We start from the raw sequence: 16,220 nt of genomic DNA, 5'->3' as shown, positions 1-16,220 counted from the left end.
AGGGTGCACAACATAGGGGTGTGTGTGTGTGTACTGCAAAGTCCCCGTACGGGCCACCAAGTGTAACTTTAGCGTCCCCGTGGCCAAGATGGAGTCTGCTCTGCAGGCAGCTCTGGCCAAGAGAAGGCGTGCGCAGGAATGCAGCAGGAGAAATCCCTTCCACCCCAGGGGCACCTGTTCCAAACCCCCCCCGAGTGAACACACACACCCACAGGAAAAGTACAGTGGATATAACAAGGGAAATATTTATTTACAGAGGGATGAGAAGAGAAAAACAAGGGGAAATATAGGGGGAGCAGTAAAACAGGGCTGCATTCAAGCCAAGGCCCCCACAGGCCCAGTGGTAGCACAGTCTGGAAGGGCAGACACTGAGCAATGTGTCTGCATACAGAGTTCAGGAGCCCTGAGCAAAGCTCCAGTCCAGTGGTGAGTCTTGGGTGCTCCTGGTCGTCTTCGGCGCCAGTGAACATTCCCCCAACAAACCCCCCCCGGTGCCCTCTTCTACCGCTCTCTGCAAAGCCACACAGAGCGACCAGCTCCCCACTTAACTATCTAGCAACCTCCCTCCTTGTTCCCAATGCAGAGTCAGAAGCCCCAGTGCTCACAGCCCCGTGCAGCTCTGGGCAGCCGTGATACTGGGTCCAGCTCCGGCCTGTCCTTCTCGGGCAATTCCTCCCTGGCACAGTGCTCCTCCTGGCTCCTGTCCTGGGGTGTCCCCAATCAGCCCGGTCCGTCTCAGGCCTGGGGCAGGTTCTCTGCTGCTTCACTTTTCCAGGGCCTGCAGGCTGCCTCTCCCTCTCCCTGGAGCTCCAGTGCTGCCCCCTGGAGTTTCCCTCCTTTTTTCTTACTCTCCCCCTCCCCCTTAGGAGAAAGATTTAAAGGGCCATGCTCTCTAAACCCCAAAGGGGTTACATAGTAAAAGTTTTCATGAAATCTCTCTATAAACGTGGAAGGAAAACTGGCAGTTTGGATTTAAATCTTGCCCTGAAGTGACTGAAAAAACAAGGAAATGTTTGGGTTGCAAAACCACAAAAATATGCTAAATTCTCCACAGAACAAGTAGAGACATGGCCCCTGCTCTGAAGAATTTACACAAAACACAGAATTAATGCATGAGAGCTAGAAAGTGAAACCAGCTAGAAAGAAAAAATGAACCATTTACCCTGTTTTCCATGTCCAAGTTGAGAGAAGTACAAAAAGGTAAAGGGTGAAAAGAATTTTGGCAGTGAAGGTATTTAGCCATTGGAACAATTTACCTAGGGATGTGGTGGATTCTCCATTACTTTAAAACAAGGCTGGATGACTTTCTAGAAAATCTGCTCTAGCTCAGCCAAAAGTTATGGGCTTGATGCAGCAATCACTGGGTGAGTTCTGTGGCCTGCACTATGCAGGAGGTCAGATTAGATTATCCTAATGGCCCCCTTTGACCTTCACATCTATGAATCTAGGTAATCCAAGGTGAGTGTTAAATTCATTTATCATATGTCTCTGCAACTTATGACAGATATGACTTTCACAGGTGATGTGTGTGTGTGTGTGTGTGTGTGTATATGCACTGAGGTTATAGCTTTGTGATAGATTGCAGAGCCATGTGCTAATATAGATTTGTTCTTGATAAAGTCAACATTTACCGATTTGAAAGCTGAAAATTAATTATCCTTGTAAATCAGTTTCCTCAGAATGCCTGGCGCATTCCCTATTCATTCTGAATATCTTTATCTAAAGAATTTGACAAAAATATTGCTTGTAAAGGGGGGTTTCAAAATGACACAAGGAAGGTGCACAGATGCGGATGCCCGTCATGCTGCTGCAAGACAATTTCTGAAGCGTAACAAGGAAATAAAATCTTGTTGCTAATTACTTAGCTCTTTTCTGCAGGACGTGGGGTCTTTGCATCAGAAAGCAGACAGTGACCACAAGGCTGACTGTTCTGCTTGCTCATACTTGTGTTTTACTGCTGTTTTTTTTTCTGTTTCTCACTTCTTCCTCATCACATACCTAAAATGGAGTGATCAAAGACATCAAAGGCGGGCCTGATGTGAAAAGTCTTTTCCTGTGGTTTTGCATTCGGGGGGACTCTTTTGATGGGAACTTAAAACCAAATAGCAGCATTTATTTAGAGAATGAATTAACTGCTTCATTTGGGGATTTTGTGGTGACCGAGCATCTAAGAAGCCTTCGAAAGTTAAAGGCCTTTTAACAGAGAATGAAAGCAGGAGAAAAAGGCAAAGCTAAATTTTAGGGTTGTTGATTAATCACAGTTAACTCATGCGATTAAAAATTATTCATGATTAAAAAAATTAATCGCAATTTTAATTGCACTGTTAAACAATTGAAATTTATTTAATATTTTGGATGTTTTTCTACATTTTCATATATATTGTATTCTGTGTTGTAACTTAAATCAAAGTATATATTGTATAAAGTATAAATATTTGCACTGTAAAAATGATAAATAAAAGAAATAGTAGTTTCCAGTTCACCTCATACTAGTACTGGAGTGCAATCTCTTTGTCATGAAAGTGCAATTTACAAATGTAGATTTTTTTTGTTACATATCTGCATTCAAAAACAAAACAATGTAAAACTTCAGAGCCTACAAGTCCACTCAGTCCTACTTCTCATTCAGCCAATCGCTAAGACAAATAAGTTTGTTTACATTTACAGGAGATAATGCTGCCCTCTTCTTAGTAACAATGTCACCAGAAAGTGAGAACAGGCATTTGAATGGCACTTTTGTAGCTGGCAGTGCAATGTATTTATGTGCCAGATATGGTAAACATTTGTATGCCTCTTCATGCTTCAGCCACCATTCCAGAGGATATGCTTCCATGCGGATGACACTTGTTAAAAAAATAATACGTTAATTAACTTTGTGACTGAACTCCTTTGGGGAAGAATTGTATGTCCCCCGCTCTGTTTTACCCACATTCTGCCATATATTTCATGTTATAGCAGTCTCGGATGATGACCCAGCACATGTTGTTCATTTTAAGAACACTGTCACTGCAGATTTGACAAAACGCAAAGAAGGTGAGATTTCTAAAGATAGCTACAGCACTTGATTCAAGGTTTAAGAATCTGAAGTGCCTTCCAAAATCTGAGCGGGACGGGGTGTGGAACATGCTTTCAGAAGTCTTAAAAGAGCAATAATCAGATGTGGAAACTACAGAACCCGAACCACCAAGAAAGAAAATCAACCTTCTGCTGGTGGCATCTGACTCAGAGGATGAAAATGAACATGTGTTGGTCCACACTGCTTTGGATTGTTATCGAGCAGAACCCGTCATCAGCATGGACGCATGTCCCTGGAATGGTGGTTGAAGCATGAAGGGACATATGAATCTTTAGCGCATCTGGCACATAAATATCTTGCGATGCTTGCTAAAACAGTGCCATGTGAACGCCTGTTCTCACTTTCAGGTGACATTGTAAACAAGAAGTGGGCAGCATTATCTCCTGCAAATGTAAACAAACTTGTTTGTCTGAGTGATTGGCTGAACAAGAAGTAGGACTGAGTGGACTTGAAGGCTCTACAGTTTTACATTGTTTTATTTTTGAATGCAGTTGTTTTTTTGTTCCCAATTCTACATTTGTAAGTTCAACTTTCATGACAAAGAGATTGCACTACAGTACTTGTATGAGGTGAATTGAAAAATACTATTTCTTTTTTTTTTACAGTGCAAATACTTGTAATCAAAAATGAATATAAAATGAGCACTGTACACTTTGTATTCTGTTTTGTAATTGAAATCAATATATTTGAAAATGTAGAAAACATCCAAAAATATTTAAATAAATGGTATTCTATTATTGTTTAACAGTGCGATTAATCAAGATTAATTTTTTTAATCGCTTGACAGCCCTACTAAATTTGTTCCACACTGGCCTTTGATATAATTGAAATGGAATATAATGGGACTGATGCTGTATTCTGGCTCAGGTACACTTCATGAGGGGATGAATAGGGTAGAGGCTTTAATCTACACTTCATATTTATATCTAATATTTTGGGTCTGCTGGGTGTGTGGCCAGCCCCCACTGTAAATTAGAGCACCCTCAGGGTGCTGTAATTTATGCCTGGGTTGCCTCTGGCCTTATAGGATACACGAATAAAACAGTTATTGTCTGAGGAAAACTAGTGGCATTTTTTATGAGTGAATCACATACTTTGAATCTTTACACGCAGGCTGCCAGAATGGAATGCATAATGAATTTACTGCTCACAGAGTTTCCACTAATACCGAATCTTTCATACCATTGGAGCCAGAGGTCAGGCTTCATATTAGTGGCTTACGCAATGATTACTGTAAGTTTTTATTCTCTTTCATTATTTGGGAGCTTGAATTTGTAGCAGAGAGTGGGAACTTTTGTATCTTATGTCTTAAGATGGGTAGCTGAAGTGTGGCCCTTACACCAAATGTGGCCCATGGAGTTCTACAATGAGGCCTATGGCTAATCTAATTTTTCTTACAGGAGTGCAGCCTGTGAAAACTATAGGTTCTAATATGTAATTCCAGGCTGCTTGGATGAAAATGGAGCAGACTGCATGCTGGGAATTATAGTCTCCGTGGGTAATACTTCTCTAGTCGTAGTAATTATAATACTTGCATCTGAAGAAGTGAGGTTCTTACCCACGAAAGCTTATGCTCCCAATACTTCTGTTAGTCTTAAAGGTGCCACAGGACCCTCTGTTGCTTTTTATAATAATACCTAGTTCTTATATACTGCTTTTCATCTGTAAATCTCAAAGCATTTACAAAGGGGATAAGTATCATTATCCTCACTTAATAAAGTCAAGTGCAGAAAAGGTGTTATTCCTGGGCTCATAGCAATTTACCTATGGGCCAATCCTTCTATTGGGCAAAACTTGAAATCTGGTTGTATTCTGAGATTTAACAGAGGTAGTTTGTTGTTCATATGATATGTACATTTTGGGGCAAAATTTCTCCCAGGCCTTCAGCCGATCTTCAGTAGTGCACATGCAAAATTACACAGGAATGTACATATGCTTGCACTCTGCAACTGCAAATACCTGGGCAATCACTTTAAAAATTCTAGCAATCATGAACATGCAAATGTTAGAACTTGCACTTGCAAAACTATCTTGTCACTGTGGTTTTTTGTGGATGAACATGAAAACATTTGCATGTGTGTATTAGACTAGTTTACTTATACCTGTGAATGTGCACAATTTTGCTGATGCATAAGTTGAGTTTGGGATTCTACCCTGGTTATTTACACCTATTTCACTCAAGCTGCATGCTCTCTGAGGGTGACAGCATAAGCACAGCTCTGTTCCTGCAAATGATTCCTTATTAGTGTTGGTTTATATTTATTTTCGACAGCAGCAATTTGGTTTATAGGCAAAGTAAAGGAATGACAGATTTAATAATTCTAAAGGGTAACAGCTTTGTTATGGAAATATTAAGCAAGATCCTGCCCTACAATATGGTCACTCCATGCTGCTGGAGCGATGCAAAATGACCTTAGAGTTGTGCTAAACAGGCAGCTGAGAATTCCCCAGTAAGTGGAGGGAATCCTTGGTTGGTGTATCCAGCTATAGAGTATAACATCAGACCTAGAGTGTAGCCAATGCTACATTAACCCTTCCTGGTATAGGTAATGTTTTGGAGGTCTGGCCAAGATATGTAGTGATCTGACTTGCCAGTGTACAAGTCAGCGCAAATTAGAGCAGCTCCTGACCATCACAGCATCAGAGGACGTGGAAATATTGCCTGGAGCCATCTTTGCCTGCCCACTCCTGACCCGAGCTCTGCAGCCGAGGATGCAGCTCTTTGTCTGATTCTTTTTTGCTTGTTTTTATAGTACAGGGTAAACTTCAGGATTAGCCCTGATGCCTATAAAATAGAGGAAGGATTATAATCCTTTCAGGTAGGGATTTTTTCTTTCTGTGATTGTACAGTGCCCAGCACATTGGGGCCTTTGGATACTACTGTAATATATATATATATATATATATTTAATAATAGCCTGCAAACAAAGGCTTAAGTGGAATCATGTTTGGTGTACTAACTATGAATCTGGGGAAATAACATCTTATACTCATTCACAAAGGTGGACATGGGAAGGATCCTGGCACTATTAGAGTAACTTGATTCATTTGGTTCTTTCTCTTTAGTGTCCCAATTGACTAATAATCTGACAAAGCTGCATAATTAAAAACTATCCCCTTACATGCTTATTAGTAATTTTAACTAATTTTCTTCTAGATCTAAACATACTGGACTGGAACCAGGAAAATCTCATTGCCGTTGCTCTAGGATCTGCTGCACACATTTGGAATGGGGAAACCCACCGAAGCACTGAAACAGTTAATTTAAATTCCAATTTAAAATATATTTCTTCTGTAGCCTGGATAAAAGAGGGAACTTACCTTGCAGTTGGCACCAGTGATGGAGAAGTGCAAGTACTGGATACTTTATTTTCAGATCCTTTTTTCTTTTTAGATAAAGTGGCCACAAGACAATTCACATCACATAGATTCTTTTTATTAATAAAAACAGTTATGAGTAGTAAACTATATAAAATTCAGAAAATCTCTGTTGGAGAGAGATTTATAGCATCTCCTTAAGCAGTGCTGCACCTCACTAAATGCCTTGGTATTACCCACCATTACCTAAAGGTAATGGAGCTCCGAGAGCCACGTAAGAACTAGTAGCTGGGTAAATGATTCAGTCACAGGGGCCTCATGAGATTTTGCAACCATGAGTTGGAACCTCTGCACACAATTATTTTCTCCAGGAGGCATAATTTTTTTACCATGACTTTCTAATAGATTGCCACATGATGTCTGCTGTGATCACTTTTGCGATTAGAATCCAGGGCAAAATTCTCCTATCGGGTTCACCGAGCAGATCTTGCCCTCAGTATTCTGCTGTCCCTATATGTATAGAACTCTTAGTACAGTACACTCCAATTATCCAGAGATCTTGGGGGACACCTGGCTGAGACTGTCAGATAAAGGGGATAAGCCAGGGGAGCCAGCCCTCCGGGCATGGAAATCAGTAATCGAAAGAGCACCTAAGACAACATTTTCAAATGTGGATTTCTAGATAGAGGCACCTAAATTAATGGCTGTATTTTCAGAGGTGGTGAGTAGCTGCACTACTTTGGGTGTATTGATTTAGGAACCCAAGTGTGGAAGTGTTGGCCAGAGAGCCCAAAACTGAAGTTTCAGAGTAGCAGCCGTGTTAGTCTGTATCCGCAAAAAGAACAGGAGTACTTGTGGCACCTTAGAGACTAACAAATTTATTAGAGCATAAGCTTTCGTGGGCTACAACCCACTTCTTCGGATGCATATAAATTTCAAAACTGAAGTCTTTGCGTGAATAATGGTTTTCAGGATTGAGCTCTTGACCATCAGCATCATGTCAAATTAAAACTGAATGGTGGAAGAGGTGTGGCAGTAAAAAAAATCTTTTTTTACTTGATTTTAGAATTGTATTTTGTGTTTTGTTTTGTCAGTTATGGGACATTGAAACCAAAAAGAGGTTGAGAAACATGTTTGGTCACCTGTCTGTGGTGGGAGCCATGAGCTGGAATCATTATATACTTAGCAGGTGAGCAGTTCAATATATTCGTAGGATGCTTTGTCTCACAGCTTTTACCTATGCTGTCTACCTAACTGCCTACCTATCATCTCAGATACCAGGGTGGGAGGTGCTATTATAACACCCTGGATATCTACCTATCTATGGTCTCATGAGGTGAAATTCACCCTTATGCAGAAGGCCAGCACAATGCCTATCCACCATCTAGGTCCCATTTTGAGGACTCAAGTGACACATAAATGGTTGTTAGGCTATTTGCTGGCCCTCCGTACAGGGGCAAATTTCATCCCAATTGCCTAACACTTTGTATCTAAACACTCTTTCAGTACTGGGGTTGAGGTAAGTCAAACATATTCTCCTCAGCCATTGTGGATTTACAATCTGCTTCACCTTATTTTCCCAATTCATTTTCTCAAAGTCTTGTAGGGCTGAGGAGAGACCTGCCAAAAATTGTAATTATATTTGGTGTTATATTCTGTGCTATGTAAATCTTCCATTTCAAAGCCATGTGAAATTCTGATAATTTGGGTTAAAAACAGAAATAAAAGCTGTGTTTCATTCATACTTGGTTTACAGCCTTGAACTTTACAGTAAAACTCAAAATGAAACTTTTTACTATCTCTGGACAGGGACACATTTCTGGAGAATTTTGTGGTTTCATTTTGATTTCACAACAAAACTTTGTGACAGTTGATTGTAGTACATCTGCTGGATAGCCTACCTACACAATATTCACTAGTTTCAGTTTGCATTTGAACTTTGCCATATGAGACAGATGAAACAGAAACCTATAGGTTACAAATCTGTCTGAACAGAAAATGACAGTAAGATTCAACAATGCGCATATGAACAAACACTAACAATTTGATCAGTTTCTGTGGGTTAAAATTCATCTAGTAGTGCTCCGCTTATCATTTCTTAGGAAATTCTCCATGCCACTGCAGTTCCTCACATATAAGGAGATCTTTGTGCATGATGACATACACCCTGCATACTGTGTGATGCGGTTTGACATATGCTACCCAAATTTGCCCTGTGGAACGAGTATCATTCCATAGAATATTAATGAATTAGGGGGTCTTCTAATTCCCCTTAAAGTATCCAGAAGAAGGTATCACCCCAAACTCACAATACACAGAAATCTGCCATTTTGTAACCATGTACTTACGCTAAAGTGGTGGTCTATCTTGTTGGAATCTATTCAGGCATTTGGGGGCTTCATTAATTTCAGTAACTTAGCACGTCAATATAACACAGGCTAATGAAACTTACAAATCAGTCATTTCTTTTTGCATTTATGTTAACAAGAGGCTACAAGGCAAAGCGATACTTGACTTGCATATGAAAAACCTAAGAATAAAAGCCTGTCTTGAAAGAAAAGCTCAACACAAAGTGGCTTTGACAATATACTCTATGGGATAGTTTGCTGTAATTATTATATTAACCAGATCTTCTTGTAGTAATGTCAGGTGCCTGGGTTTACCAAGTAAGGAAAGTTATTATTAATCTAGATAGTAGTTTTCCCAGTTTGGTCAGAATGAATTTATGAATTTCCCGTGTAAGGATCTCTCATTTTGCCACTGATTTGCTGTAGATGGAATCCTTTGCTGGGTAGAGAATGGTATATTTGCAGCAAGGTATTTTTAAATATTATTAATTTGCCTGGCATTTTTGTGCTGTATAATAACCACGCCACCAAGAACCAGACTGTGACCCTGGCTATGCTCCCAGGGTAGTAAGGGAGCCCCCTTAATTCCCTGGGGGCCATTACTTGCCTTCCTATAAGAGGGTTCAGGAGAGGGTACAGCCTTGGATCCATTCCCCAAAATGCCAGTCAGCACAGCTGAGCCAGCATGGCAGGGAAAGTAAATGGAGCCAGGTTTGGGGTTGGTACCGATTACCTCTCACCCTGCAGGAGCTGGGGAACCAGCGACCTGATGGTGACTCTGTGAGTCAACGTCTGGTTCCTGATCTGTTCCTGGGGCTATGCAACTATGTACTGCCCCTTAGCTGGGAGTCATGGCAAAGCCACAATTGACCTTGCAACATTTCACAATACAGAAAAAATGGCTGAGTGCTTTTCTTAAGGATAATGGAAGTGATTTAATTTAATTGTTTATAGGGGGAAATTGGTAACATACACTAGACTATCTCTTCAGGTAAGTGCAATGTATAATGGAGAACATTTAATCTCCCTGACCTGGGCTGGGCATCCACTTATCCCTGATCCATTGTATGGCAGCACTAAAACTTGAGTACGCTTTTGACACTGGCTTGTTTTGCCTTTGGTTCGTCATCTTGTTATTTGACATACATGATCCCCCTCCCCCATTGTTGTGTTTTTCTTCTGAAACCACAGAAGACTTGTGAATTTGCAAAGAAATCTGAGCTCTATTGTGCTAAATGATGCTGTCTCCTCCCATCTACAGTGGTTCAAGACTCGGATTAATTCATCATCATGATGTTCGGATTTCTCAGCACCATGTAGGGACCCTTTGCCATAACAAGCAGAGCATTTGCAGCCTGAAATGGTCCACAAACAACAAGCTGCTGGCAAGTGGGTCCAGTGATGGTCTATTGAATATCTGGCCTAATGACCCCGGTGCGACAGTGCATTGCAAGCCATTGAAAGCCATACCCCATGCCTCAGCAGTAAAGGTACAAAGGAAAAATGCTCTATTATTTTATTTCATATATAGCACATTTAACAGAGAGAATAGATATTTTTCTAAACATATTTACATGCAGTATTATTGCTGATGCAGTAGAACTATGACCTGAATAAAAGGCTGTCAAGATAAAATAGTGTAGCCTTTTATTTTATTTAAAGTGAATTTTGTAATGTGGTATTATCAGGGCCGCCCAGAGGATTCAGGGGGCCTGGGGCAAAGCAATTTCGGGGGCCCCTTCCATTAAAAAAAAAGTGCAATACTATAGAATACTATATTCTCGTGGGGGCCCCAAATTGCCGCACTTGTCCTCCCCCCTCTCCCCCCGGATTGCCCTGGGTATTATACAGTGGCTACAGTTTCAAGCTTAACAGAGTGAAAGTCACCTCTGTTACTTGCTTTAGATTTAGAGCAGTGGTTCCCAAACTTGTTCCGCTGCTTGTGCAGGGAAAGCCCCTGGTGGGCTGGGCCGGTTTGTGTACCTGCCGCGTCCGCAGGTTCGGCCGATCGCGGCTCCCAGTGGCCGCGGTTTGCTGCTCCAGGCCAATGGCCCGCGATCACCTGGGAGCTGCGATCGGCCGAACCTGCGGATGCAGCAGGTACACAACCCGGCCCGGCCCGCCAGGGGCTTTCCCTGCACAAGCGGCGGAACAAGTTTGGGAACCACTGATTTAGAGTGTCTAGGAACATACAAAGACCAAAGGTAGTGACCACACAGACATTCACAAGTAAAATAGATTAGCCGTTGTACAAGTTTTATTAAAGTTACAATTAAAGTGATGATTGCCCAAGCATATAGAAATTTTATACAGACCTATGCGCAAGTCACAAATATAGTTATACTCGCATCCTTCAGGGCCGGCTCTGGCTTTTTTGCTGCCCCAGGCAAAAAAACCTCCCGCCGCCCCCCCCACGGAGAGCGCGGCAGGGGAGGGCGCCGAGCCCGGCCGTGGCCCTGCTCTCCCCGGCCGGCCGGAGCACCGCGCGGAGGGCGGCGATCCCGGCCGGGGCCCCGCTTTCCCCGACCGGCCGGGGCGCCAGGAGGAGGGCGGCGAGCCCGGCCGTGGGCCCGCTCTCCCCGGCCAGCCAGAGCACCGGGGGAGGGCGGCCCCACTCTTCCCGGCCGGCCGGAGCGCTGGAGGGAGGGTGGCGAGCCCGGCCGTGGCCCCGCTCTCCATGGCCGGCCGGAGCGCCGGGGGAGGGCGGCGAGCCCGGCTGGGGCCCCGCTCTCCCCAACCGGCCGGAGCGCCGGGAGGAGGGCGGCGAGCCCGGCCAGGGCCCCGCTCTCCTGGCTGGCCGGCACGCCGGGGGAGGGCGGCGAGCCCGGCCACGGCCCCGCTCTCCCCGGGTGAGCGCCGCCCCCCTCCAGGTGCCGCCCCAAGCACATGCTTGGAGGGCTGGTGCCTGGAGCTGGCCCTGGCATCCTTAACAATAGTGTTAGGGTCCGGGGGTTTCTCAGGAATTGCTCATCAGTAGAGGGATGGTTCCTGCTGGAGTTTCCCATAGGGAGCTCAATTTTCCTGCTCTAGGCACCCTCTTTTTATAATGTAATTCTGACTATACCTCATTAGCATTTATGGACGTAGTGCACTCTGCGGTTAGGGCATGTGCTAGAAAAATGTGATTACTGGGTATCTTGTAAGCAAAAATTACTCTTACTGTTAATTTCACCCATTGGTACATCTTTTCCTGTAATCTTAGGGCATAGGGTTAAGATTTCTTATCTCTATGGCCTAGTATAGCTAAGCTAAAATCTTACAGGCCTCAGCCTGTAGGCCTTGTGCTTCAGCCCTAATTACTTAGATACCTAATGCATGATTGTTCCTTCTAACTACTGATCAATTTTATACTTCTATAATCCTACAATTTACTCTATTTAACATACAATGATTATATATGACATAACATGTTAGTTAATCATAGCAACACAATAAATGAACAATAAACTAAAATAATTGGCTACAATAGTATTTCTTCCATTGCTGTACATGGTCTTTTAAACTTTTAGGGTTGTCTGAATGGTCCTGCTTAACTTCTGCTACCCAGAATGCACTAAAGTTAATTTCAGACACCAGTTCCCCTAATGAATCATTCTAGACCACAAGTAAGTTATTAGCAGTTTTTGCTGGTGCTTTGGTTTCTCGGTGGGGTTTTTTTTTTCCATTTAGGAGCTATTTTAACTATGATACCAAATAAAAATAAAATGTACAGCAACAAAATCAGTAGCTCAGCATCAGAGGATTAATACAAAAACTTTCTGCCACTTCTAGAAGATAAGCATTAGAATAAAATTGTAGCTATTTCTCCTGGAATTTTTAAAAAACAAGGTGTTTTCCTTCCCCTCATAACCTTGCTTTCCTTCATGGGTGTGACATTTGGTGACAATGCTTATGATGGGATGAGTAATGAAGGGAAGCACCAGATTATTGAATGTGGGGGACCTAGATTTTATGGGCTCCTTCATCTTTAAAATACCTGAATCTGTGGAAGAGGAAAGATGGAAGAAAGCAGAAACGGGAGTCGAGGGAACCCAGGTTTTATGGGCTGTGTATCCCTGAAAATAGGAACAGCAGCAGTAAAAGGTACTGGCAAGCAGCTGAAATTGGTGGAATCCTGGGTTTTATTGGCACTCCACCAGGTATAGTCTACAACTCAGGATTAGCCCAGAAGCAGTCTGAAGAAGTCCTAGAAGCGTGGAAGCATATAGGTCATATAGAGTGAGGTGCTGCAGTCCTGTCTGGCCTTAAAATGTATGGATCTATGAAACATGAGGTATAAGCAACAGCTGGAGCCAAGAGAACCTGAATTTTATGGGCTTAAATGGAAGCAGTGAGGCCACAGTGAAGCATTGGCAATGGGAGCCTGAAGCAGTGGTTGGAGCGGAGGGAGCCTACATTTGTGGTTTCCCTGGAAGCAGTCTGGGCTGAGTTAGGTATGTGTGCATTGGGATGCACCTCGAGTTCTGACCCAGGTGTGTTCTGAGTGACTGTGCTTCATTTCTCCAATCCATTTTATAGGCAAAATCAATTACATTCCCCATTTCCCCTCTTCCAAGTAACCACCTTCTAATCCAGCATCTTATCTATTTATTTTCCTTTAGGCTATGAACTGGTGTCCATGGCAGTCAGAAATCCTTGCCACAGGAGGTGGAATGAAGGATGGATTTTTACGTATCTGGGACGTAAGCACTGGGAAAATCATTGAAACCACAGACACAAAATCTCAGGTGAATGCATAAAATATCTTCACACTTAAGCTCTGTGAGCTGCACTCACCTCGCGTACAGCTATATTCTTCTGGCAAAACTCCCATTGACTTCAATGGGAGTTCTGTGTACAGAATGGCTGCAGGGTTCTGTCTGTCTGTATATATATTTTGACTACACTCAGTGCTGTGTTATCTCGTTGGGCTCAGGATCATTCATTCATGTGCCAGTCATCACCACCCCTGTTTCCTCACAACTTTTAATCTGGTCAGAGAGGAGATAACAGGGAAGTGGTCTCATAGCAAGGCCATGTGCTATCCATCAACCCTGGTATTGACCAAATGCCTAATGAGGAGAGGAAGATGTGAGAGAAGCAGGTTTCCCAGGAACCATGAGAGCACTAGAGTGGGGAGAGGCATGAGGAGTCAGAGAACAACAATCAGTCTCCGTAGGTTGAATATGAGGAGATAGTGGGACAGATTTTCAAGTGGTGTAAACTGTCATGGCCCCATTGATTTCTCTGGAGCTATACCGATTTCCATGAGCTGAGTCTGTGGCTGAGGATTTTGTTTTTAGATCTGGCAGGATGCCATCCTTTTTAGAAAGGATGATAATGCAGCTGCACTCAGCAACAGTCGCTATAGAGGGAAATCAAATAATCCTTCCTACATGAATATGGAACTATTTTTCTGTTGTTGCTCAGGAACTTGTACATTTTGAGCATTTACTAAGAACATTGTCAGTCTAAAACAGTTGAATGGTACATGTAGAGCCTTTAAAAAGATTTAAATGATTTTTTAAATTACACTAGATTTGCTCCCTGTTCTGGTTACCCAAAACCAATGAATTAATGAGTGGACAAGGTCTCCCTAAAAATCAGATGAAAATATGGAAGTATCCCACACTTACAAATTCAACTGATCTCTATGGTAAGTATTTCAGTAAACCAGTTTTTATCTCCCTAGTTGCACTTTCTCTCGCTCTATATATGTAATCTATGTATTTACACACACACACAAATAAAACAAGCTAAAAAAGCAGCCTTTTCAGTCGCACTCACATACTGGTGTGATTGAATATATTTTGAATATTTTATACTGAATATACACATACTCTGTGTACTCATGAATTAATATCTATATACAGTATATATATACATACTATATATGTGCATCTAATTATCTATCCATGTGCACACATGCACACACAATGGATGTCTATGTATGTGATTGGAAAGGCTGTTTTTTAGCTTATTTAACTTAACAACAAACTATCTCTATAAAAATACTTTTTTGGTAATGGGATCCCTTTACATCAGCATATATTATGCTGGAGGCCATCTAAGACCCAGTCTGAGGGTGCCCACCATTTCTTCCTCTTCTGTAGGTCCCACAGTACAATTTCACTGAGCATGGAGGACTGGATAGAATTCTTGTTTCAACATTGTCTCAAAAATTAGCTGATATGGACAATACAAAGCTTTCCCAGACTTATCCCTTCTTCCTTCCGTGGGATTGAGTGTACTAATGCAAGACTGCTCCCATCCTGTTCTGGCCTGGAAGATATAGTCCACAAGCTGAATGTGGATATTGAATCTAGCAGCTCAGAGTGCTACCTGTAGAACACTGGGCCAGCAGCTGCTTCCAAAATAACTTTTGAAATAATTCTTTCCACATGTCCATTTGCTAATTAGCTTTTTCTTTGTTTAAATGAATGACTTTGACCTCATAGTGCAAAGGAATGTGTGTCATGTACCACAGTGACAGCTAGAATGAGTGTGTTTTCCTTTCTGCTATGCGCATGGTTCATGGGGCTGTGGTGCAGGAATTCGTCATATTAGAGTCTTTTCTTGCAATTTGTGCTTGTTTTAGCTGTCACTCCCATATGCTAAGTTACAGACCATCACTTGTTTCAGCATAATCTGAAACAATTCAGCACAGGCATCCAAAATTAAATTAAAACACATGTCCAGTTTATGTACAAAAATGCACACATTTGTATACCTAAATTGTGTAAGTATTTACTGCAGTTCCATTTGTGTGTCATGTATTTGCCTGCTCAATGGCAAGTTATCACTAACATGGCTTTCTATTTTTTGTATCATAAGAGTGTCTGTTCATTTAAAAATACTTTTTCTGGCACCTTTTTGGTGCATTTTTGTGCAGTGTTTAATCACTGATACACACTGGCTGGCTTTCATACCACTCTATGTCTTTCTACCATGGTACTGATAGTAAATCTTAATCCATTTTCATCCATTAGGGTTGCATTGGGTGAAATTCAATCCTGAGGTGAAATTCACCCACCATGAAGCATCCGCATAAAGCCTGTGGAACACCTAGATCCCTCTTTAGACCTGTTTTGAGGGGTTAAGAGGAACTCTTATGGTGTATACTCCACAGAGTCTCTGGGGAGGGTCCAGCCAACCAAGTGGCTGTACAAATATATTCCTATGCTTCTCTTGTGTGCCAGCAACTTGGTCTATACTGCAATTAAACACCTGTGGCTAGCCTGTGTCAGCTGATTGGGTCTCATGAGCCCCAGCTAAGGGGTTGTTTGATTGTAGTGTGGACGCTGGGGCTTGGGCTGGAGGACTGAGCTCTGGGACCCTCCCCTCTTGTGGGATCCCAGAACCTGGGCTCCAGCCTGAGTAATTAAACAGCCCCTTAGCCCGAGCCCCATGAGCCTGAGTCAGCTGACACGGGCCAGCCACGGGTTTTCAGCTGCAGTGTAGACATACCCTTAGAGCCTCTGCCAAGTGACACATTAATC

At 42.4% G+C, this 16,220-nt stretch overlaps 1 protein-coding gene across 1 annotated transcript in view; it reads left to right on the top strand.

Annotated features, from left to right (window-relative positions):
- Positions 1-16,220, top strand: part of CDC20B (cell division cycle 20B) — a 54,173-nt gene that overhangs the window by 36,649 nt on the left and 1,304 nt on the right. Inside the window, exons 6-12 of the mRNA XM_026649226.1 lie at positions 1,066-1,070; positions 4,190-4,309; positions 6,234-6,430; positions 7,489-7,583; positions 10,004-10,232; positions 13,344-13,469; positions 14,260-14,377. Coding sequence (XP_026505011.1) covers positions 1,066-1,070; positions 4,190-4,309; positions 6,234-6,430; positions 7,489-7,583; positions 10,004-10,232; positions 13,344-13,469; positions 14,260-14,377 — 890 coding nt within the window. The remainder of the gene's footprint in view (positions 1-1,065; positions 1,071-4,189; positions 4,310-6,233; positions 6,431-7,488; positions 7,584-10,003; positions 10,233-13,343; positions 13,470-14,259; positions 14,378-16,220) is intronic.

Source organism: Terrapene carolina, unplaced genomic scaffold (genome assembly GCF_002925995.2).
Source record: "Terrapene carolina triunguis isolate 2854851 unplaced genomic scaffold, T_m_triunguis-2.0 Scaffold69, whole genome shotgun sequence".
Lineage (NCBI taxonomy): Eukaryota > Metazoa > Chordata > Testudines > Emydidae > Terrapene > Terrapene triunguis.
Note: the sequence above shows the minus strand (reverse complement) of the source record. Positions and strands in the feature narration are given on the sequence as shown.